General features: G+C 48.6%; 5 protein-coding genes across 5 annotated transcripts; 3 read left to right on the top strand and 2 right to left on the bottom strand.

Moving 5' to 3' along the window:
- Nucleotides 1-1,929: 1,929 nt before the first annotated feature.
- PHYSODRAFT_497352 (hypothetical protein) lies at nt 1,930-2,367 on the top strand (the record flags this gene model as incomplete). The annotated part of the gene is made up of 1 exon (XM_009526887.1): nt 1,930-2,367. The coding sequence occupies one exon, from the start codon at nt 1,930-1,932 to the stop codon at nt 2,365-2,367; it is 438 nt and encodes a 145-aa protein (XP_009525182.1).
- Nucleotides 2,368-3,144: 777 nt separating this feature from the next.
- PHYSODRAFT_489377 (hypothetical protein) lies at nt 3,145-3,961 on the top strand (the record flags this gene model as incomplete). Its single annotated transcript, XM_009526886.1, has 3 exons — nt 3,145-3,196; nt 3,261-3,417; nt 3,538-3,961. Coding segments are annotated over 3 exons (633 nt in total), but the record flags the coding sequence as incomplete, so codon positions are not given.
- Nucleotides 3,962-14,418: 10,457 nt separating this feature from the next.
- PHYSODRAFT_285734 (hypothetical protein) lies at nt 14,419-15,159 on the top strand (the record flags this gene model as incomplete). The annotated part of the gene is made up of 3 exons (XM_009526885.1): nt 14,419-14,813; nt 14,895-15,021; nt 15,088-15,159. Coding segments are annotated over exons 1-2 (278 nt in total), but the record flags the coding sequence as incomplete, so codon positions are not given.
- Nucleotides 15,160-16,346: 1,187 nt separating this feature from the next.
- PHYSODRAFT_433048 (hypothetical protein) lies at nt 16,347-16,625 on the bottom strand (the record flags this gene model as incomplete). Its single annotated transcript, XM_009526884.1, has 1 exon — nt 16,347-16,625. A coding segment is annotated over one exon (279 nt), but the record flags the coding sequence as incomplete, so codon positions are not given.
- Nucleotides 16,626-17,860: 1,235 nt separating this feature from the next.
- On the bottom strand, nt 17,861-18,382 carry PHYSODRAFT_285733 (hypothetical protein; the record flags this gene model as incomplete). The annotated part of the gene is made up of 1 exon (XM_009526883.1): nt 17,861-18,382. One exon carries the CDS (start codon nt 18,380-18,382, stop codon nt 17,861-17,863), a length of 522 nt encoding a protein of 173 aa, XP_009525178.1.
- Nucleotides 18,383-22,902: the final 4,520 nt, after the last annotated feature.

Raw genomic sequence — 22,902 nt, 5'->3', positions numbered from 1 at the left:
CAAATATTCTGTGAGTTGTTACTTATCTTGATGCTGTTGTACTAATACATGTAGCGTAGCAGACAACGTTTATGTAGAGATCCCTGCTTCACGAACAACGCCGTACATCATTACCCTGCTCGATGAGGCAGCATAAAGAGGTACTAGCGCTCAAGGATTGCCGCGCAGTCCATGGAGTAATTGACAGTACATATCGTCCCACAGACGTTTGTGGATTTAATTGTATCCAAACGTGTCCTGTCTTGACTTCCAGGCGAGGACTTCGGGGTGGCTACTATCCAGATACAACATTTGGCTCTATTTTTCTTAGGCAACTACATTTACTTAAGGAGCCACTAACAAACAGCCTCGAAACGCTATAAATTGTTGTGTAATTAACGATGCCAAGCGAGAATAACTGATTTACGGAAATTCCTCTTGGGCTTGTTCGTTCATAAATTATGAATCATAATATTATACTTATTAGTGTGCTTTGCAGATATTTCTTCAAATCAGGCTATCAATTCTCTGTTATACTGGGCAGTTAAGTCTTAATTACGACTCGGCTGTCCAGCTAAAACTCGGTTATAATTATGGTTACCAGTGGGTGCATGGATTAGAAATGATACTCGGTTTTGATTTGCGGTCCAGAAAACCCGGAGATACGCAGAGGCCTCTCTGAAATGCTTTCCTGGAAGAGCTTTTCAGACTATTCGACTTGCAATTAGTAAATCTATCCGCCAAATCCGACTTTTCTGTCTAACAACGCAAACTTAGGCTCAGTGCATCTTATACATAGATATTCATAATACGGTTGCTGCGGCGGCCACTTACGCATCGGAGCTGTTAAAGGATCCCCCCCCCCCCCGTAACGGTTCGGCGTCTCGACGGGCAAGTACCCAAATGATGCGCGCATGAAGCTATCGACGATTGCTACGATATTGCGCTTGCGCCAGCCGTCAGGAGTCTGGAGTTTCCAAGCGGATTAGTTGTGGGTAAGTTGGAGGAGGCGCTCAAGGTCGGAGGCTGTTCAAGGCTCGTATCCGTCTAGACGGAAAGTCGTCGGGCATCGAGGCGAGGACCCAACAAAATCGACTGCATTAGATACTTGTTGTCCGCGCGCTAAGATTTAGGTGCGGTTTTAGCTAGCAAATTAGACAATCAGTCAGGTCATTTATAATTATTTTCAAGTCTGTTTTAGCACTCTAACATAGAGGTAAAAATATCAGCAAAGGACAAAATACATGTAGCAACACGAGCCGAGCCGATCAGAGTCTGATCATCAGACCCTGGATTCGTCGATTATGTTAGTTACCCTAATCATCAAGTTGGTGTTAGTTACCCTAATCATCGAGTTGGTGTTGTATGCACAGTACAGTACTTTAATAAAAATTGTAACCATTTTTTTAAAAAAGTATTACTTATGGTACCACATACATCGGTTATCTATTTATCGGTTCGGATACGGGTCAGACCTGGCGTTTTGGTCGGGCATTTCAGGAGGGAAAACGTACCTTGGGTAGGACACTTGCGCGTTCGCTCTCGACTGCGGACTTCGACACAGGGGGCCCGCCCCTCTCTCGCTTCGCTGGGGGGGGGCGCCGCTGCGCTGACTCGGCCAGGCGCTGTGGCTAGAAAAAAAAATCGGGTTGCAGCGCTCGCATTCGCTCGCTCGCGCAGACATGTTGCGCCATATATACTACTGCATTGTATGCTATAGTGAAATGAAGTAAGAATCAAAGGATATGTTTTAGGTCATCTGATTGGATAATACAAAGGGCATTAAGAGCCATTCAAAGGGAAAGAAGCCAGCGCTGCTGGCAGCAATATGATAAGCCGAGGGATGTGAAGGAAGCAGGCTTTCATTGCTATCACTTCCGAAACTGACGGCAACTACACAACTACCTACTAATGCTGCACGCAACATTTCAAGTACGATGACGACTACCGATGCTAAGACTGGCGGCGGCCTGGAGCGCTTCGTCCTGCACCATGTGGAAGGACAAGCTCCTGACGCACGTCAACTCGTTGGACCATGAGTACCAGACGAAGCTGCTTGAGAAGAGGCAGCCTGAAGCGAAGGTGCTCATGGCCGACTTCCTGCGGAGTAATCCGGAGAAGCCAGCAGCGCCGACCACCGAAACCTCCGAGCAAAAGGCGCTTGAGATGAGGTGGGACGTGGCGCACTGGAAGAGAGGAAGGGGCGACCTGCGGAACCTGCTCAATCAGGCTCTGCCCAATTGCTTTCTGTCGACACTGCCGGACGTGGTGTCCTCCATGGGCCCATGTGAGGTGATCCGGCTCCTCGAAAAAGATTTTGGCCAAGGTGACGCGGCCGGTCTGATGGAGTTGACACGGTCTCTGAATAAGTTGACACGCAGCCCCTAGCGCGACTTAAGGACCCTATTCGCGCAACTTAAGAAGGCAAGGAATGAGATACAGGAAGACTCGGAAGCTATTTAACCAAGACATGGTGTCCGAGTCCTGGCTTTGCGTCGAAGTCCTGTCGCAACTGCCAAGCGAGTACTGGGCGTCCTCCATCTCGATGACCAAGGAGGGCTTCACGGTGGACGAGGTGGAGGGGGCTTTGCGCCGCGTCTTCGGCGACAAGTCAAAGAAGGACGTGGGCCTTATGGACAAGACTCAGGTGACCCACATCAACAACGTCCGAGCCAAGGTGGTTGGACAGAAAAGAAAGCTCGCCAGTACCGAGGGCGACAGAAGTTGTTTCTATTGTTTCGAAGCGGGACACTTCAAGTCGGACTGCCCCACGAAAGCGGCCGACAGGGACCCGAACCGCCAAGGGGGACCTCTTTTCCGGACGGACATAAAGACGGCCTCGGGCGCTAAGAAGGCCAAGAAGGCAGCGATCAACACTCTTAAGGCGGTGGTGGCTGAAAGACAAAAGAAGCTCGGCAAGGACGATAAGACGACGCTCGAGAAGAGCCAAGAGGACCAATTGATGGACGACATCAACAGCCTGGACCCCGAGAAGCAGGACGAAGGCAAGTCGGCTGAGACGCCGCCACCAAAAGACATGGAAGCATTCGAGGCCATGGTACGTAAATTTCATTCGCCATATTTAAGTTATTTACGGAACCTAAAGTTAACGGATGATATGTGGGTCGTTGACATGGTGCAGGCCGAGGAATAACATCAGACCGAAGCTGGTTCACGGGAAGCCTGAAGCCCGACCAAAGTCACGTCTTCACTTACGGTAATGGCACTGTTTCGCATAGTGCACTTAAGGGATCAATAAATCTAAATGTTGAACCCTGAAGGATATTTGAGTGCGTTAAAGTTAACGGAAATTTCATATGACCGGAAATGTGACAGTAATTTACTAAGTGCATACTATTTGGCTAAGCAAGGTTACAGGCACATCCAGTCAAAATCTGGAGATTTCCTATTTTTCATAGGAAATAACTTTAAGTTACTGTTTGCAGCAGTAGCTATAGGTGAAGTGTATTACTTACCGAACGTTAAACCCGTAAGGACGAGTGTGTTTAGTGTCCAAAGCCACAAATATGGCAATATCCTGAAATAATGGCACTTGAGGCTCGGCCATGTTGGTAAAGAACGATTAATTCGAACACTAAGTAACGAGAAAATTGCTGAGCTGCCAAAAATACCTTACTCTGAACTGAAGAAGGTTCATTTCTTTTGTAAGACATGCGCCCAAATGAAAGATAGAAGGATGTCCTATAAGAACATGGTGGGAGCCAAGGCTACTGAGCCACTCCATACACTCCATATGGACTCAACTGGTAAATTACGGGTGAATGGTTTATATGGCTCATTTGGCTATCACTATGCTCTGTCCGTTGTAGATGACGCTACCGCTTATAAGTGGTACTTTGTGGTAAAATCCCTGAAAGAAGTTCCCGGCAAAATTCGGGACTTGTTAAAGAATTTGTCAGTGCAATTTCCTTTTAAGGTTAACCCACCGGCGACCGCTCTTATCCCGATTTTGCAGGGATAAGATTAATATAGAAATTTGTATACTTGTGGGGTAGGGTAAGCGAGGTCCCCAGCGGCTGGCGCCGACCCTTTGGGTTCCATTAGGTTTCAATCTCATTGGTCAGAGTTATCCAATCAAATGCCGGCTATGTGCGTAATACTTAGCTGGTTCAAGACTCAACTGGAAAAAACCTTGGCCTATTTTCCCCTAAAAATCGAGATATCTCCATCTGTAGAGAATCCAAACCAGAATGTTGTGATACGTGAGCAGAGTACTTGATAGACTCACATTTGGTATCATCGTATTTTAATCTGCTCGGGATGACCCTGTGTGGCAGCGGCGGGGACAGTCCCTCACGAGCATGCGGACGCTGAGGCAGCAAGCCTGTCGTGATAGTCTGTCAGCGTGAGAGAGATAATACCCAGAATCCTGGTCAATAAGCAATCCGTTCAGTATCTAGAGTGTTATTGTATCCTGTGGGTGAAGCCGTGGCCGTACAAGACCGTTCGAATATGAGGAAGACGTACTGCACGTGAGGAAGTCACTGAGTCCGTGATGCGGCTTGAAATATGATGTACATAGATCCACCTCTGTCATTCGTGCACAGCGCGTTGATTCATGCTTCCGCTGCTCGATGGCAGGCTACTGTAGCTCTTGATGTTTGCCAGCACGATATCTTGCCCGCTTGGGTAGCTCCACACCAAATGCAAGTTTGACGCCTTCCAAATTCGTAGCTCCAACGTAAGTAGATGGATGCGTTGCAGGAGGGTAGACGAGCTAGAGAGCGCCGCTTTCATGCTGAAGTGGATTTCAAAACATGCCGAACCGAAGGTAACACGCTATCAAAAGCTTGGACTAGTTTACTACTCGGTCTCTCTGTTCCCTGCGAGACCTACGTGACGACAACAACATCAATGGTGCTCCGATGATATGGCTACTCTGCCGAATGAGCGTGCATCTGTGGATTTCAGTGTGATATCACGAAGTAATGGTGATTGTGGCCACGTGGCTATGCGTATTGGATTTTGTATGGCCAACCACGACAACGTAGCTTCGCGGGCTCGTCAACACTGACATGTTTGTATCGCCGTACCGGCAGCGCTGCCAACACGAGCGCGGCCAGCGCTGCGGCCTAGAATAGTTTCATTGCATCCTTGGCTTGATGTTTAGCTAGGTTCTACAGCTACTTAGGCCGGCTGCTAGGATTTCATGCCGCCAGTGTCCGGCACCTCGGCCGAAATGGGTAGTTATGTAAGGTAGCAAAAAGGAAGGAATCGCGGCGCCGGCAGCGCCACTGACATGAGGGGAGCCAGCGCCGCGGCCTAGAATACACTTACTACATCTTCTACATGGGTGTGAGCGCGGTCCTAAAGCTAAGACGCCAGGCGGCTGTGATTTCGTGCCGCCGGTGGCCGCTACTGCGGCCAAAATGGACTCGTCTTGTAGGGTAGGAAAATGCGGGAGAATTTAGTTTGTGGCACTACTGCCATTTACGACTTCCACACTTAAGCTACGCTATGCACGTCACGCTATCACTTCAACGCGCAAATCTTCAACGTGCACATCTTCATCACCTTTCGCGCCATCCTGCTGCCATCAAGCTATTCCACCAATCATCGCACGTATTCAAACGATTCCACCAATGATCGCCAATTACTCCTGAAATAACCAATAGATTTGCTTACAATTTCCCCCCTGGGTTCGGAATCTAGAGGCGTCTTCGTGGGCATATGAACGGAACCAAAGCTCGCCGCCGCCCCGCATCGAAAGCTCATTTCTAAAAATGCCGACAAGCACTCAAGCGCCTACAATGTCGTGATCGCGCCCGGCTCCCTGCGTCCTCTCATCCGACCTCTGCCGAACCCAAATTGCTGCTGTCTACTGGGGCGGCATGCTCGCGGGTCCGGACATGCCCGTCACCGACACCATGCCGACTGCCCCCCGACATGCCCGGCACCGACGCCACGGACGACACGGACGGCATGCCCTAGGCCCCCGACACGGACGACACGGACGGCATGCCCTAGGCCCCCGACACGGACGACACGGACGGCATGCCCTAGGCCCCCGACACGGACGACACGGACGGCATGCCCGCGCCTCTCTAGAGGCCTTGCGTGGACGGCATGCCCGCGGTCGCTCAGAAGCTGGACATGTACAACGCGCTTTTGGGCCTCGATCAGCCCCACATGGACAGCCTGTCATAGCTCCCAGTGAGGCTCGTAGATCGGCGGACGACCGGAGCTCAGGATAGTTTTAGCTTACATTAGATTAACGGAGCAATACATCAAGCCGTTTGAATTGCTATATTCAAATCTAGACAAACATCTCAATATTGACTTATCGAAGTCAATAACGACATCAACGTTCTATACTAAAATCTAGATAAACATGTCAATATCGACATCTCTGAATCAACCATGGCACCTCTATACTAAACTCTATACAAACATGTCAATGTTGACAAGACCGCGAAGCCATATTGCCATGGTTGACCATACAAAATCCGATACATACTGTCACGTCTCAACGTTTCTTCGCGAAGCTCCTACAGAAATCAATGTAGACACATCTCCATTTTCTTCATGTCGAGATGTCATCTCAAATAACCTGCCAGGGGCGAAGTACCGCGTTAGTAGGATCAGGTGAACCCCGCGCTGAAAAGATAGGATTTACAGCAGCGCGTTGAGGAGACGTTGTTGGCGCAGCATATTTTCCTTCAGCCCGTTCGATATCATAGACCGGTAGTAGCAGCCTCTGTAGTGTACTTGTACACGACGACAGCGGGAGTATGAAATATCCAAGACCTGTGAGCGTCTAATACACGAGCGACGCTATGGTCACATTACTGGTTATGATAATGCGCGGTCCACCTCCCGCTAATTTTCAGAAATTTACATTAGGTTGAAGCGCTAAAATGTGGCGCTCATGTTGCACTTTCAAACGTAAAACCACGCGTGACACCCAATCGAGGCGTGAACGCGTTCGCGCGCGCGAATCGACCTACCACGCACGAAATCCGCAAAGCAATTTGATTGGCAGGAACCAAGTCGACGGGATCTCGAAAGGTCGCCACGGCCGTATGGCTTGAAACGGCACTTTCCCCCTGCAAAATCGGGATAACGGTCGCCGGTGGGTTAAGAGAATTCTCTGGATTTTATCCAGAGTTGTTAGGGCGATACGACTGCAGGTTCAAATCACTATAAAAATGCATGCTCCGCTATCGGTTATAAACGAACGAATCATTAACGTATCGGAACGTACCCGTTAACTTTAATAAACGCTTGGATAATATATTATCCAGCGGCGTGTTGCTTGAGTCTTTTAGGGTCGACATTCGCGTGACACGATCGATCTGATGTCGCTCGACCATGACTCCAAACATAAATACAGTTGTGTTTGCAGTACATGTATGTTCAACGATGTTACATCGGTGTCGCCACGTTCAAGTCATGTAACGACACCCACGAACACCCACGACTTCAATTTAAAGTCGTGGGTGTCGTTGAAGTCTTCAAACGATGCTGGTCTCGTTTCAACCATTCTGTACGTGCATACGTACCGTTACCGCCGCATTCAAGCCTTAACGTTGGCTGCATATTATTGCAAGATAGCTAAGGCATAGCGAGTGACCAGTACATGCTTGCGTAAGGGATTGAGATAGTTGGCAGTGCATGCTTTCAAGGTTTCGGAACTTGGTAGCAAACCCGAATAAAGACAAAGCACCAACTGCTGAAATTTAAGGATACTTCGCTCTAACCAAAGAACCTCGGGCAGAACTGCTAGGCACATTTAAGATAAATTAACTTCGAATCAAACCTAGAATCAAACTACATGATAAAATCCAGAGCTTCTCCGTGCATTAGCACGGCTTAGTTAGAATCGACGGTGGTTCTGAATTTCTATATTCAGAGGTGTCTAAATTGTGTTCTAAACTCGGTTTAGACTTTCAAAGTTCAAATGTAGAGTCACAAGAAGAAAATGGGAGTGCAGAAAGAGCGCACCAGACGATGATGGCTGGTGTTCGCTGTTCACTCAGAGGGGCCAATATGCCGGCTAAGTGGTGGCCTGAAGCCTTAAACTATATTGTAGATGTCACCAACCGCCTACCAATGGCCAGACTCGGGATGAAGACCCCGTATGAATTACTGCATCGTAAGAAGTACCCAAAACAAAGCGAACAGACCCAAAACTCGGTGATCGAGCAATCGAGTGTAAGCTTTTGGGGCTGACACCCAAATATAAGGGGTATCGGCTGCTAGACATCAAGGCAAATAAGTACCTAATCTGTCGCGACGTTAAATTTAGCTCAACAAGTACAGAGGCAATGATACAAAGGTCGTTCCCTACTGAAGACAGTAGCGTGGATCTGGAAGAGGAAAAGGTCATACAGAATTTAGGTAAGCGACCTGAACAGACGCTGATGCTGAAGCGACCACCGAAGTTGAAGCCTCAACGTCAGCGACCACCGACATCCCGAATAGTGGGAGCAGAAAATGGGGTCAGTGGTGACAGACGGAGGTCTAAGAGGAAAAGAAAGCGTAACGTCAGACTGACAGATTATGTCACTCAGTTAAATAATGTTACAACTGGTAAGAAACACTTTACCATTCCGCGATCTATTAAGGAGGTGCGGGCTAGCGAATATGCCGCGCAGTGGGAGTGCGCAATAAAGACAGAGTTTGAGGCCTTACTAAAGAACGGCACATGGAAGTTAGTGCCTCTGCCAGAAGGGCGACGAGCACTCGGTTGTCACTGGGTGTTCGACGTAAAGTACCATTCTGATGGTACAGTTGACCGATTTAATGCACGGTTGGTAGTCCAAGGGAACATCCAGCTGTACGGCATTGACTACCAGGAAGTATTTGCCCCAGTAGCTCGGTATGAGTCTGTGCGGCTTTTGCTCGCACTATCGACAGTTCTAGATCTACACCTGCATCAAATGGAAGTCTCTACTGCGTTCCTAAATGGTGTACTAAGCGAAAGTATTTACATGAGGCAGCCAATGGGATTCCATAATCGATCCGGGCTTGTCTGTAAGCTTGAGAAAAGTCTGTACGGCCTAAAACAGGCCCCACGAATTTGGTATGAAGTAATAAATGCCTTCCTAAGAGATTTAGGCTTTTCCGGATGCAAGAAAGAACATTGCTTGTATCTGAAAAGGTGGGAGGTTCAAGGAGTCACACACACGCTAATTGTGTGCGTCTATGTGGACGACCTTACGATCGCTGCCTCACACTTGAGCTCGATCAATGATCTGAAAGCTAAGTTGTCTGCTAAGTTTACTATGAAAGATTTAGGCGAGTTGCGCTATTTGCTAAAAATGGAGATCCAAACAGATCTAAAAAGGACAACACTGCGTCTGTCGCAACAAAAGTACATTCAGGACCTTTTGGAAAAGTTTCAGATGAGGGACTGTAATACAGAGCCGACACCACAAGCTAAAAGTGTGGTTTTAGAGAAGGAAACTAATATGACACCCGAACAGATAGCGGCTCAGCCGTTTAATTACCGAGGTCTGATTGGCTCATTAATGTATTTAGTAAGAGGCACTAGACCTGATATAGCAAACGCTGTAAGATAGTTGAGCAAGTACTTATCTTGCTATAATAAGACCCATTGGAGAGCGGCTCAGCGAGTACTAAAATATTTGAAAGGAATGTCGAAGTATGGCTTAGAGTGCAATGGAAATAGTACTATTAAGGTATGCATTACTTGGAAGAGTATTAAGCAAGACTGTTTTAGTCTCAACACAGCGGAATCGGAATTAGTAGCCGCAAGTGAAGGTGTAAGAGAGGCAATGTGGTTACGACTACTATTGAATGAGTTGGGTTACGGCCAAGCACGGCCGACACAGTGTTGGTGCGATAACACCGCCACAATAAGTATAATAAAGGACCCATGCAGTCATTCGTCAACAAAACACATTGATATCAGGCATCTCTATGCCCGCGATAAGCATGAAGAGAAAAATATCAGTATTACTTACTTATTGCAATACCAACGATATGATAGCAGATGCACTCACAAAGCCACTGACTCAAAGTCAATTTGAAAAACTTCGCGCGATGATGTGCGTAAAGAATTTTGAGGTGTAAGCTTACCGATAAACTACGCCGCGAGAAATAAAATACTTTTCACCACAAATAATTGTTTTCAGACACAAATAAGGTTGGACTTTGTGCCAAAGGGAATTTTGGATAAGCCACAAATAAAGAAACATTTTTCGGGAAGTTTATCAACATAAGAACTGTAAAAGTACAAAAGGAGGATTAAAGTTAACATAAAGGCTGAAGATTAAAGGTCAGTTTAAGGGTTAAAAACTCATTTTTAGGTGCAACCTAGCCCTAATGGTCTGTAAGCCCCGCACTCTTGAGTACATTTTACTCAACTTTAAGTTAATTTTCAGTCTCTGGCTCTCTCATCTGTCGCCGGCGGAAAAGCGCATTGATCATAGACTGGATGACCGCGAGTAGCTCAAAACAATGAGACAGGGCCCCCAGTTGGGCTGTTGGCTGCATGTTAACCTCCGGGGCTCTGTGGCCTAGGTCACACAACTGTAGCCAGGAGAAGAATGTGAATGGCTTGCGGCATCCCCCCTTGCGGAGTTTGCGTCGGACCAGCACTTGTGCGGCACAGAGGCAGAAGAGAGAGTGAGAAGCAAAGGCAAAAGGCGGAGGGAGCTTTATGGGAAAGGTACTCTCTCCAATATATAAGATAAAGTATGAATCTTAGTTTGGGCAGATCTGATTTATATTGGGTATCTGTACTGCTTATGATAACAGTATCTTGGGCAACCTGATAATTTAATTTTGGGTACCATATGCGACACGAAATAATCTGAGAACGGCGTTGAAGTCGAATGGTCGAGAGCGATCTTTCGAGAGGCGCGCTGGCATCTTTAGTGGGAGTGTTGCGCCATATATACTACTGCATTGTATGCTATAGTGAAATGAAGTAAGAATCAAAGGATATGTTTTAGGTCATCTGATTGGATAATACAAAGGGCATTAAGAGCCATTCAAAGGGAAAGAAGCCAGCGCTGCTGGCAGCAATATGATAAGCCGAGGGATGTGAAGGAAGCAGGCTTTCATTGCCATCACTTCCGAAACTGACGGCAACTACACAACTACCTACAATTGCTGCACGCTACAAGACACGCCCCCGCCTGATCGGCGGGTGTTGGCAATGTGTGAATGCACTTGGTGAGTCTCGCGCTCGCGCTGCTCGCCCTCGCCCGTGATGTCGCCCACCCTTGCCAACTAGCAGCTGGAAGTGGCCAGGAAACGTCTTTATAGTTGTATTGAAAAATCTGACCGGAAATTCAGGCCCGACCTGTATCCGACCCGGTAAATAATCTACCCATACATCGTACTCTACACGGTACGTAAGTGATGAAACGCGCATTGGTTATTAACCACACAGTACCGTCATTGGCTGCAACCTGTGTGCTATTTTTTAAAAAGCACCACAAGCGCACATCTCCGAGCAAAGCGGAAGGTACCGGCTGCCGGTTGGGCGCCGTACCATATGCACACACTGACTGTAGCAGCTCGTTGGCCGACAGCAGACGACATTCCACGGTTTACTTCGGAGAGCTCAAGTTCCAGAGGCCCTGTCCAAAGAAATATGGACCTGCGACGATGTGTGTGTACCATTGTGGTTGCACTACATGTAGTAGCTCTCAGCGATCGAATGACTACTGCGACCAAGGAGATTTCAGCGGTTGAAGCCAACGTACTGCAGGGGAAAACGTCCGATCCTGCGGATACATCACTAGCGCGCAACCTTGTAGGGTTCGACCCAAGTCTAGAAGAGAGGGGAAAAGGAGGAGGAGGCGGCGGCCGAGCGAGAGTAAGCGGATTTGCACGAGGCCAAGGAGGTTCGGATTATTTGGCGAAGAAAATCGTGGATTTCGCGTGGTGGCTTAAGGGCGCATTCCGCATCGACAAGTAAAACGGGGCACCGGTGCCTTTGTCTGGTACAGCGCTAGGCGTTGTTAACGATCATCGATATTCACAAGCCATTGCCGACGTCCAATCCAAAACTAGCCTAATACAGTCTTGACCGGGAATGCAAACAGAGAGTCGTGTGGTGTTTCTTGTTAAGAACCTATGTTGTGATATTTTAGTATTTCTCTATTATGACACGGAAATGTACATCAACATGCCAATAATAACTGGCATCACGCCTTGTTATTACAGTAGTGTATTTGGTTAACGTCGTCGCCGAAGATAAGTGTAAAGTTCGAGCAACATTAGAGCACCATTCTAGTAACATATGAAAGGGCGTTTGATAGAACTGCTCGCAGCACCACGCCGACAATGGAGCGTCGAAGCCATCGTGGACTTGATGGAGAGCGAGTTGGGGCCTTCTTCTAGAAAACAAGATTCTTCAGCCCGTGCGAAATTCAACACCTTCTTGAAAAAACACGTAGACACCAACCTGACTATGGAGACGCTGAGGGCAGCACAGGTCACTAAGGAAATGCTTGGTAAGCTCCTTACCTTTCTGTTCAATGATCCTGACATCCACTGGCAAACATCGATGAACTATCTGAGCTCTATCAAGAGACAACTGGAGGAGAAAACGGGAACGGACCTGTTCCGCAGTGACCCCGAGTGGTATCGGCGTTGCCGACGCCATTTGCAAAAGCAATATCTCATGCTTGCCATCTCGGAAGGCAAAAAGCTGAAGAACCAAGCTCCACCCATGACAATTGATGATCTTCGCTCAATATCAACCATACTATTTCTCAAAGACGATAAGAGGGCGCTACTCGACCGCACTCTTCTTAACAACCAGTGGCTTGCAGTTGGTTGTAGCTCCGACGTAGGAATGCTACACTTTACGGACTTGCACTGGCATGGTAGTTTTCTTCTCATTGATCCGACACGGTACGTGCATATACTTTGGCTTTAGCATTGTAATAAGTAATTGACCTGTGTGCTGCTTCAATAGCATCAAGGTGCAGCAGCAACAGACTATCTCAATTTTTTGCTCTCCGATTTGCTGGAGCATCGATCCCTTTCACACGTTGGCTTCTCAGCTGGTTGCTGACCCATACAATGCCTCGCCGCGTGTGTTCTCGCAAGTGACTGAAGCTACAACAGACGAGCGTGTGGCTGCATACATTAATCGAGTGTTAGAATCGGTGTATCAGTACGACACAAAGCGAGAGCTGACGCAAAGCCTACAGTCACACTCAGCGCGTCGAGGTGGCGCAGCGCATGCAAGCTCCAACGCTAGCGTCAACCTGGCTGATTTGGCCCACCGGGGGCTCTGGTCCATGGATGGATTTGCTACCTTACTCGAATACATATCGCCGACGACGGCTAGCGACCAGAACGTTGCAAAGGTGCTCGGAGGGTGGGTGGACACAAAGCTGGCTGGTCACCCGCCTACGCTTGCCTGTTTCGAAAAAGAATCACATCAGACATTCACAAGGGTCAGTACATTTGCTCAAGCACTACGGTTGCTTCACTTCTCCAAGATCGCACCGAAAGGTTTCGCGGACTGTCTTACCGCGACTCTGCTGATGTACTACCGCGACACGCTTGCTGTCGCACCGCAACACATCGTCCACCAAGAACTGGAGCGGGTCATTCCACTCTACACTCGCAGCTTGAATGTCAGGATGAGCTGCTTGACTGGGGAAGTAAGATTCGCAAACGCTTTGTCACCGACAACATCCTTTCACTTCCGATACAACATGTTAGAGACAGCCTTACAATCCAGGAGCAAGCAGAGCAGTTTGCTGGATTCCATACCTTTGCCGAAACGCTGGAACGGCTACTCATAGGACACCAGCAGCTGGTGACCTCCAATGAGGAGCTCAGGAGCATGCTACATCTTGTACTTCGACGGCTTGATCGTCAACCAGAAGGCAACGCTTCCTCCACCAATGCGACGGAAGGTAGTCCAGATGCTGAAGTTTCTGGCGGGCTCTCGTTGCGATCCCCTCAGCTTGGTAAGGCGTGGCCCACTAGCTTGACGAAGCTGAAGGGTAGGCATCTCTCCGATGTTCTCGTCCAGTTCTACACAGAAGGCCTGGGTTCTATTCCAAAGGAACGAGGAAATCGCGGGCAGAAGGATTGCCTTCGAGCTGTTAAAATCGTTGCCTACGCCGACTTAGCCAGCATCCCACCAGTTCCTGCATTATCGCGAGAGGTGGACAGGGTTCAATGGGTATCTGCAATGAAAAACATGGCAAGTCAATGGCTTTACCAAAGCTGCTGATGCAAAAGAAGGAACACAGCGCAAGCGCCGTCGCTCTGGAAAACTTACCGGTATAGTCAAAGCCTGGGGTGAGCTAACTGATCAGCAGCGGGCGGCGTTTCGCTCACTACCGCGTATCCGGTTCTTAGCAGCATCAGTGAGATAGTTGGAGGCCTCTTGGTCAAGTTGGGATTACACAATGCATATGTAACTTGAATACACGTCATGCCACCTTCGATGCACCAGAGCACCACCAGCTTCAACGACATGAGCACCGCCAGTTCGGAGTGCACCACGAGCTCCGAAAACAACGCTGCATCCGCGAGCACCACAGACTAATTCCGAGAGCAGCACGAGCTCGGAGTGCCCCACGAGGTCTGACAGCAGCGCGATCTCCAGGAGCAGTACGAGCTCCAAGTGCGCCATGAGCTGGGAGGGCAGCACGAGCTCCGAGTGCGACATGAGCTACACGAGCACCACTGAGGCCACGAGCACCACAAGCTCCAAGAACATCGCACGCCCCGTGAGCACCAACAAGTCCGCGAGCACGACCGAGCCCACGGCCACCACCAGCTACATGAGCCCACCAGCTCCGAGTGTACCTCCATCTCCGAGAGTCCGAGAGCACCGACGAGTTCGCGAGCCCCACAGAGTCCACGAGCACCAACGAGTCCACGAGCACCACCGAGATCACACCCACAACCATCTACATGAACCCCTCCAGCTCTGTGTACACCACGAGCGAGCTTCGAGATCACCACGAGCACCACTGAGTAACGTCTGCGAGCGCCACCACGTCCGCGAGCCCCGCAAAAACTCCAGCTCCGAACGCATCACCAGCTATATGAGCACCACCAGCGAGTCTGCGAGCACCAACAAGAACATGAGCGCCACGAGTCCACGAGCACACCAACTATAAAGCCACCCACCATCTCCTCAAGCGCCACCGAGTCTGCGAACACCACCGAGCCCGCGAGTGTCCCCACTGTGTGAGCCGCCTCCTCTTCCTTGCTGTGGTCAGTCCCTTCCTATTTTCTTTTTCAGCCAATCCCAGCTTCGGGACGAAGTTACTGGGGGTGCGAATATCCAACTATAATTTATCCAAGTGTACGGCCGAGTTTTGATGTTGTGCAGGGGCCGAAGTTAAGGCGAAGATAGGCGATACAGATAAACCACCTGGTTTCTGATACAGTAACAGAGAGTGAAATGTGTCGAGTTTTGAGCATCCGCCATCAATTTTTCGTCCGAGTTGCTGACGATATTCGCGGAGCTGTATGGGGAGATGAAATGCCAGCCGACTTTGTCATCCCGTCAGAAGCTCCGTGGGAAGAAAATATGTGATATGGTTGGACTGACCATCGTCTCACCCACGAGGTTCGAGTACGTACGATACCAATCCAATTATTCTCCAGATCGAGGCTTGCTACGTAGTCGTATTAATAAATAAAACACCCAGTTGTCAACGACGAATCCTTTTTTTTTCAGATACACCGCCAATTGTTTGCCTTGTCAGCTTTAGATCTGTGTCGTTGTAATCGCATCGCTCCTTGCTGTCGATACGCAGAGAACACTTTGCCATTGTTTAACCATCATGGATAAGACCTTGAAGTCCTGTGACCGAAACTTAAGTAAGTTATACTGTAGTAAAGTGTGAATGATGCGATAAAATCAAAGCTATCCGCTATTTGTAGGCAGGCATGGCTTAGTATTGGCCCTAATACTCGATTTCAGACAACTTCAAGGCCATCTGCAGAGCTTCCTCTTCCGACCGAAAATCGTATCGGTTGTCCGTAATTCGAGCAATTTGCTGTCCACTGCGCAGGCTCATCGACTCTGGGTCAACAGGAGCTCGAGCTACCACCGGAAACTTTCGCCGACACTTAACACTTTTCACTTCCGCAGACTCCATGGCACACTTCTTGAGACGTCCGGATGTTGCACCTTGACTTTTTTTCGCTCCGTTAGACTTGGCATCAAGCTTTATGAGGTGCACGTTTTTTGTTTTCATCCCCCTAGAATCTTCCAGACAGCGTCCTGACTGCTTACTCGCCACGGATTGTACGGCGGTTTCAGGCTGTTTATCCGTGTCCGTGCCTCCTGTCGCGGTGTCCATCTTGCCATGATCAATGCATTTGCGTCGTTGGTGCACTCTGCTGATACATCCTGGATGCGAACACTTGATCCATCCACCATGCGCGATGCACCTTCCGTCCGAAATCACCAGCTTGTCACACCCAGCTTCAGAGCAAAGAGTGCCTCCTCCGTGAGCAACGCATTTGCCCTTGGTCTTAGCCCGCGTCGTGCACTCTGGGTGGGAGCAGACCATGCCGCCGCCATGAGTGTAGCACTTACCCTTCGACCGAGCACGACTTTTGCAGCCATCTTCTGTGCATCGAGCTCCCCCACCGTGCGCAATGCACTTTCCTCCTGAGTGAGCAAACTTGAAACAGTCTGGAATTGAGCAGCGAGCGCGTATGTAGTGCGTCGCGCACCTGGATTTATACCGCGCAGACTCTGCACACCCAGGGTAAGCGCAACGTCCTCGCTCGCTTGGCGTGGTCGCTTTTGCAGAAGCCTTGGTCATGTATGATGGGTTGTGCGGATCAGGTACTAGCTTCGTCGGCTTTGAGGTCTTAAATTTCTTTCCGTGAGCTTCAACAACACTCTCCAAGTCCCACGCGTCAAGGGTCTCACTAGCTGCCGGTTTGCGCTGCTCCGACTTCGTACTTGCTTCGTCCTCAGCGATCCTGGGTCGCTTGGCCCGCCGTTTAGCTTTTGAGATTACTGCTGGGGAACTCGGATTGAGAGCAGCGGTCGTTGTCGCTGTCGTCTTTTTCTTCGATTCGGACGTCGATTTGATACTTTTTCGCGGCTGTGCTCCACATACTTTCTTCTTGACACTCTGGGCCTCGCTCTTGTGAGATGTGGTGCTCAGCTTCGTTCCATCAAAAGGAGAGCTGATATTGCCCTTCGCCTCAACCTTCGCCAACTTCTTCTTGGGCTTCATGACGTTGGCAACGTAAGACTCGCCACCCGAGCAGCGTTCCTTCGCCTCCTCTCTACCTTGTTCCTGTCTCTCTTTTCGACGTCGCTTCTTCGCCTTTGTCGTTTGTGTCTGCTCCGCTGTCTGACGCCCCTTCCCGTTCTTCACTCGTGGTTGCGTGGTTACCTGGGAGCTTGGAGCTTTCTCCTCCAGTTTATCGGTCTCAACTTCCTCTCCACCAGCCACGCTCATCACGGGAGCTCCAACAGCAGCGACAGGTTCATCACGGTCGACACATTTTCCCTCAATTGTGGAACTTCCAACGAGCTTTAGACTCTCAGCTTCAGCAGTCGTGAGGTGTGTGTGCTCCGAACGCGTGTTGGCCGGATTGTTATGGTCACAGCTGGTCTCTGTATGCTCCGAATTGGCTTGGTTCAGATTTGTGTCTGGAATTGGGTCTTCGACTACTTCGTGACCTTCGTCGTCGCTTGTGATGCCCCCGGCGGCGAACCTTTTGGCCTCGTTGGACACGCCTTTGGTCACTTCTATCGGCACGAGCACCCCCATCACCGACACGAACTCCATCTCGACGTCGTCGTCGTCCTTTGCGGCCCCATCCGACGTGCTGTGGCCACTGCGCATCAAAACTGAAATTTGAGATTGTGGATTTTGAATTTGAATTTGATCCGGAACTTTTTTATAAGACGGACTATTTTGGACTAAAAGTTACGCATTCCCTGTTCCTTGATGGACTTCCAACGGATGTAGAGCTTCGCAATTCTATCGGCTTCTTTCTCTGCCCGTCCGCCAAATGCCATCAGATTTTTCGCAGATTCCGCTGGAGTAATCTTGGAGTTGAACCACATCTCGAACTTCTTGAAGAGCTGGTCGTCACTAGTCCCCAAGAAGTTGAACATTTTGTTCAGGTTGGCCAGCTCCGCGGCCTTTTGGTCTGCTTTCGCCTTTACTGCGGCCTGGTGTGCAGCTGCAGCTTTCCTCAGCGACGACACCCCCGGGAGCTTTTTCAAAAAGGAAAGGTCCAGTCGCTCCTCGTCCTGTAGGCCCTCGTTAGTCTTTGTAGTTTTGAGAGAGCGCAGAGGCCCGTTGTGTTGGATGACGCGTTCGGCCTCAATATTCGAGACCAGCGCGACGTTGGAGTCCTCGGAGGCGGGGAGAGCGCTGGTAACGCCAAGCAAGAGGATGGAGGCAACAACTGCGAGCAGGGTCTTGAACGGACGCATTCTTGGTGGTAGGGTGGTCTTGAGTGCCAAGGGCTCCGATGCAAATTGCGAAATGACGCTTAAAGCAACCGTCTACATGTACTTGTGTATGATCGTACTGGTAGGGGGTGATTCACTCTGCAAGGTCATCTGGTAGCCAGGTGGTTATCATAGGATGTGACCTCCGAGAAGTCCAGTGTACATACAGACTCCACCTCAACTTCGACGGGGATTCCTGGATCCAGCTGTACCGGTACGTCAAGTTCATACTGCATTCACGGACCGGTGCCCATACAACAGGCCTCTCTCTGGCAGCGCAGATCCTCGAAGTGTGCGAGTACGTACGGTCGGCCGGTGCGCCAAATTGTAGCACGTGTTCCGTGATGCCTTCGGCGTAAAGTTCAGGCGGTCGATCTAGTCAAGTGCTTGGCCTAAGTAAAATGCACCGTGGTGAATCCAACCCCGAGTGTACACCATACTCCATGCGTCGGCAGCGAAGCAGACAGAAAGTATAGGCCGTGAGCCGACAGTACACGGGGTCGATGGCATTCGACCGTGGTGCACATCCCAATTGTCGGTGTCCGACCCCTCTCTGGAAGGCTTCTACTGTACCAAATGGCCAGGCATCAACAAACTAGGATATTGTGCCTAATGCCCATTTGGACTTGAAATCGGCACTTTGGAAATCTTGAATTAGCCACCATACAAAGATCTATATATTAGTATGGCACGTGAAGCATATGATTTAGAGAATGTGTTCTACAAGTCGCTATCAACAGTGTTTGTGTTCCTGGCAAGAGATATATTCATGGGGCCGAGTGTGAATCGTTCTCACACCGGGACTAATTCGCGGGTAGTCCCGACACTGCGTTGATCAAGAATTTCAGTCTGTGTGGTGGTGATGCCAGGTCCACCAAGCTAGAGAGAGAGCTGTTGTTACCCATAATATCTGATAAATTCCATGATGCGCAACAGAGCGCAGGTACAGTGTAGCTGCTCCTTGCTCGTTCTGTGGTATCCACAAGCCAATGTAAGGTAACGAAGATTTGATAATAAGTCGATTGCCAGGTTACATGTAGTTAGTTTATTATTTAAAATACTTACTTTGGTATATTGGTCTGTTACGATTGCCTGGTCGACCCAGCTCCATCTCATAATTTGGCAGGTACGGCTGCCGCGGAATGCGCTGTCATGTATGAGAGCTTCATTGGCGTGCCAAATGCACAGAGCAGAGGGAGGTCGAGCTAGCACGAATTATATTGGCGCGAAGCTTGAAGGCATAGTGACGAAAGTAACGGGAGGAGGGTGGTGGCAGTGGTTATTGTAGCGGCGACGGAATGAGTGGTTCTAGTAGTTCTAGCCCAGTTGCTACTGCGCTAGATAAGATAAAACACCGAGAAATACATGTAACAACGACATATTTACTATAGAACCGAGCCTGAAGCCATTCTCTTAAACAAGGACATTTTGAAAACTCCATTTTTTAAAGACCACAGTTTAAACTAAGGCGCGCTTTGCGCGCATGCTTCTCTCAGCGAATGGTACCTGCAAGTTGCTCCATTTTTTAAAGACCACAGTTTAAACTAAGGCGCGCTTTGCGCGCATGCTTCTCTCAGCGAATGGTACCTGCAAGTTGCCATTGTATCACGCAAATACTATGAAGCGTAGTATCACGATCTATGCTGTTCGATGGAGAGCTTATGAGATTTTGTACTTCACTTAGTGTTGTAGTAGAATGTGCTACATTGAATTGTAGTTGTCAATAGTGCTACCACAACTGTTCTTTGAGCTGCACCAAACATGTTAATGTACGTAATTACATGTACATTAGCACTTTGTTAATTAGAGCTTGACCGAGGTTAACGCTTTCATCCTCGACGCATTTTCATAGTAATTTCTAGGAAGACGGTGTATGCTGCGCTTCTAAAAGTACTTCTTCTTCTTCTTTTGTTACCAGTATTAGTGTAAATAATGTTCTACTGTAGTTTGCAAATATTACTACTGTACAATTGACCCCATAAATTACATGAATGTTGCCTTTGTTGTCGCCCCCTGCTTATGTACGGTTTTGATGTTGCGTGAAAGTACGTTAGAACGTATCATGTACTGCGTTGACAGTTTAGTGAACTCATGTGTACGCGAAGTTTGCTTGTTATAGCATCGCACAAAGTCTGCCGCACTAATAGTACGACTGCGCCTGTCGCCAGTACATTTGAATATGAGAAGAAATAGTAATCTTATATACTGTGGTAGTAGTAGTAGTAGTAGTAGTAGAAGGAGGAGCAAATATACTACCAGTGCACGAATAGAAATACTGGTAACATCGTGAACAAGACGCAAGAATAAATGACATCCATATTATACTCTTTCATTCAGCGTGTAAAGAATACAGTATCAAACATTACGTACGTCTCTGTCTACTATTATATTGCATGTAGAAGTAGTGCTTTGGGATAATCTATTCAAGGACAATTTAGCAAGACTATATTACTATGCATCTTGTGGGAGTATTAAGCTCCTGGGTGATATCAACTGCAATGCTGTGGTGGTGAACTTATGCGCTGTACACTGAACCTGCTAATATACCTGCTTACAACGGCAGGTATCGCAGAAAACGAGCATGCTGTTTGTAGATGCTTGTAGTAAGGAGGAGCAACGATGCTCTTTGTAGTAAGGTAAAGCAACCGCGAGTTTAGGCGCATGTAATGAGGTGAAGCGAGTCTTTTGACGTTGCTGCCAGCAATTAAGTGAAAGCTCACGCAGACTCCCAGTACTGAGAAAGGCCCGAGTGGCACGTTGTAGCCTGCACTTGCAGCGCGTGCTCGTATGATATCGATTGCAACAGTGTGGTGAACTTGTACGTTGTACATTGAACCTGCTAATATACCTGCTTACAACAGTAGGCTCTTTGCATATGCTCGCTGTAACTGAAGCAACAGTGAGTTTAGGTGCATGAAGTGAGGCGAAGCGAGATCTCTTACACTTCAGTAAAGCTCGCGCATACTCCCAATACCTGAGCGTCAAGTTATAGCTACACTTGTGTGCATAGTGCAGAGCGCGCTCGCACAGCTGCGTGGGATAGCTGCGGTCGTCGTCTCCGTACACGATGACGGTGTCGGGGCCCTAATTTACCAGGCGGAGGAGAAAATACACCGTTTACAAGCCCAGCACCTCGCTGGTCCAAGTCCATATCCGGCACGATGAGCTGGAGCTTGTCCTGGTGTGGATTTGCCCCCCCCCCCCCCCCCCCCCGGTATATGTGATCGCGCGGCGTTCTGAGCTAACATGTTTAGAGATTTCAGCGTAAGCAGTAGCTTTTAGTGGGTAACAGTAGCTTTCGAATCCGTCCGATAAATTATCGGCGATAATGTAATGTCTTTGGAGGAGCTGAATGAAACTAGATTTAAGTGAATGAAAGTTCTTCTGGCCAATACTTTATTCCAGTTGCTCTGAGTGTTTACTTAAAGGCGAGGTTTTATATTGGGTGCTACCTACTTAAAGACGCTTTAAACCCATACTTTATGCAAGTCGTTTTTGAGTGGATACTTACTAACCAGTTTTATACTGACGGTCTTTCACGGAAAGCTGCTGGCTCTCAGCTTTTCGCTGAGAGAACACTGACACTTGTCTTCGGTACTGTTTGCCATTTTTGTAACTTTACGCAAAATTACCGTAAGGTACCCAAAGAAAAATGGTTTTGGTTGTTGGTCTAAGCTTTGCTTGCATCTAACGGCATGAGAGGCGTTGTGAACCAACTCTGCGCAATCTATGGATGTCTCCATGGTTTGAAGACTGGTACATACGTTGGCAGGATGCCATCAAAGAGGTTTTGCAGAACGTAGCTAGCTCGACACACAATATCCAGACTTGAATGCGTCGGAGCTACTTTGGTAGTATACCCCCTCCTATTTGTATATCTTTCTAAATTTGGCAAGTGTTCAATTCAATAGTATGCGGTATACAAATTGGCGTTTTCCGTTAGTTTGTTGATGCCTGCAAATGGCAAATGGCTTTGAACATTCCGACCGAATACCTTTCAGCTCTCGTCAAGAGCCCAAAGATCAGAAGACATTCGTCGGGCCACGAGCTGTGACTGTGAATATCCTGCGAGGAACTACATTTATTCTCAATACATCTGCTCCTTGCTATTGCACGTCAGCTTACACCCTACGCAGTCCTCATGGAATGCATAAATGAATGGAAAAGTGGGCATAAAGAAAAAACCTACGTCGCCATGTATCCGTTTGGCTGTGGTAAGGCTTACTCAGACGGACTTTGTCGTACAGCCATCTCAGTATTGCTATAGAATAGGCTTAGCATAGTGCTAAGCCATCTTGGTGGAAGCATGTACCCGCCTCAGTCACTAACAAGCATGGCAACAACGCGCCCCGAGGCGAGCTATAGTGTAAGTCTATTTGTTTGAAATACACGTACTCCCTCACTCTAGTATCGGTCATCACTTCCGAGGTGCAAACTGAGGAACAACAAAATTAAATGGGGCTCGGCCATTCTTGTACACGTTCACATACGCCTCAAGCGCT

The sequence above is a fragment of the Phytophthora sojae genome, assembly GCF_000149755.1.
Source record: "Phytophthora sojae unplaced genomic scaffold PHYSOscaffold_3, whole genome shotgun sequence".
NCBI lineage: Eukaryota > Oomycota > Peronosporomycetes > Peronosporales > Peronosporaceae > Phytophthora > Phytophthora sojae.
Note: the sequence above shows the minus strand (reverse complement) of the source record. Positions and strands in the feature narration are given on the sequence as shown.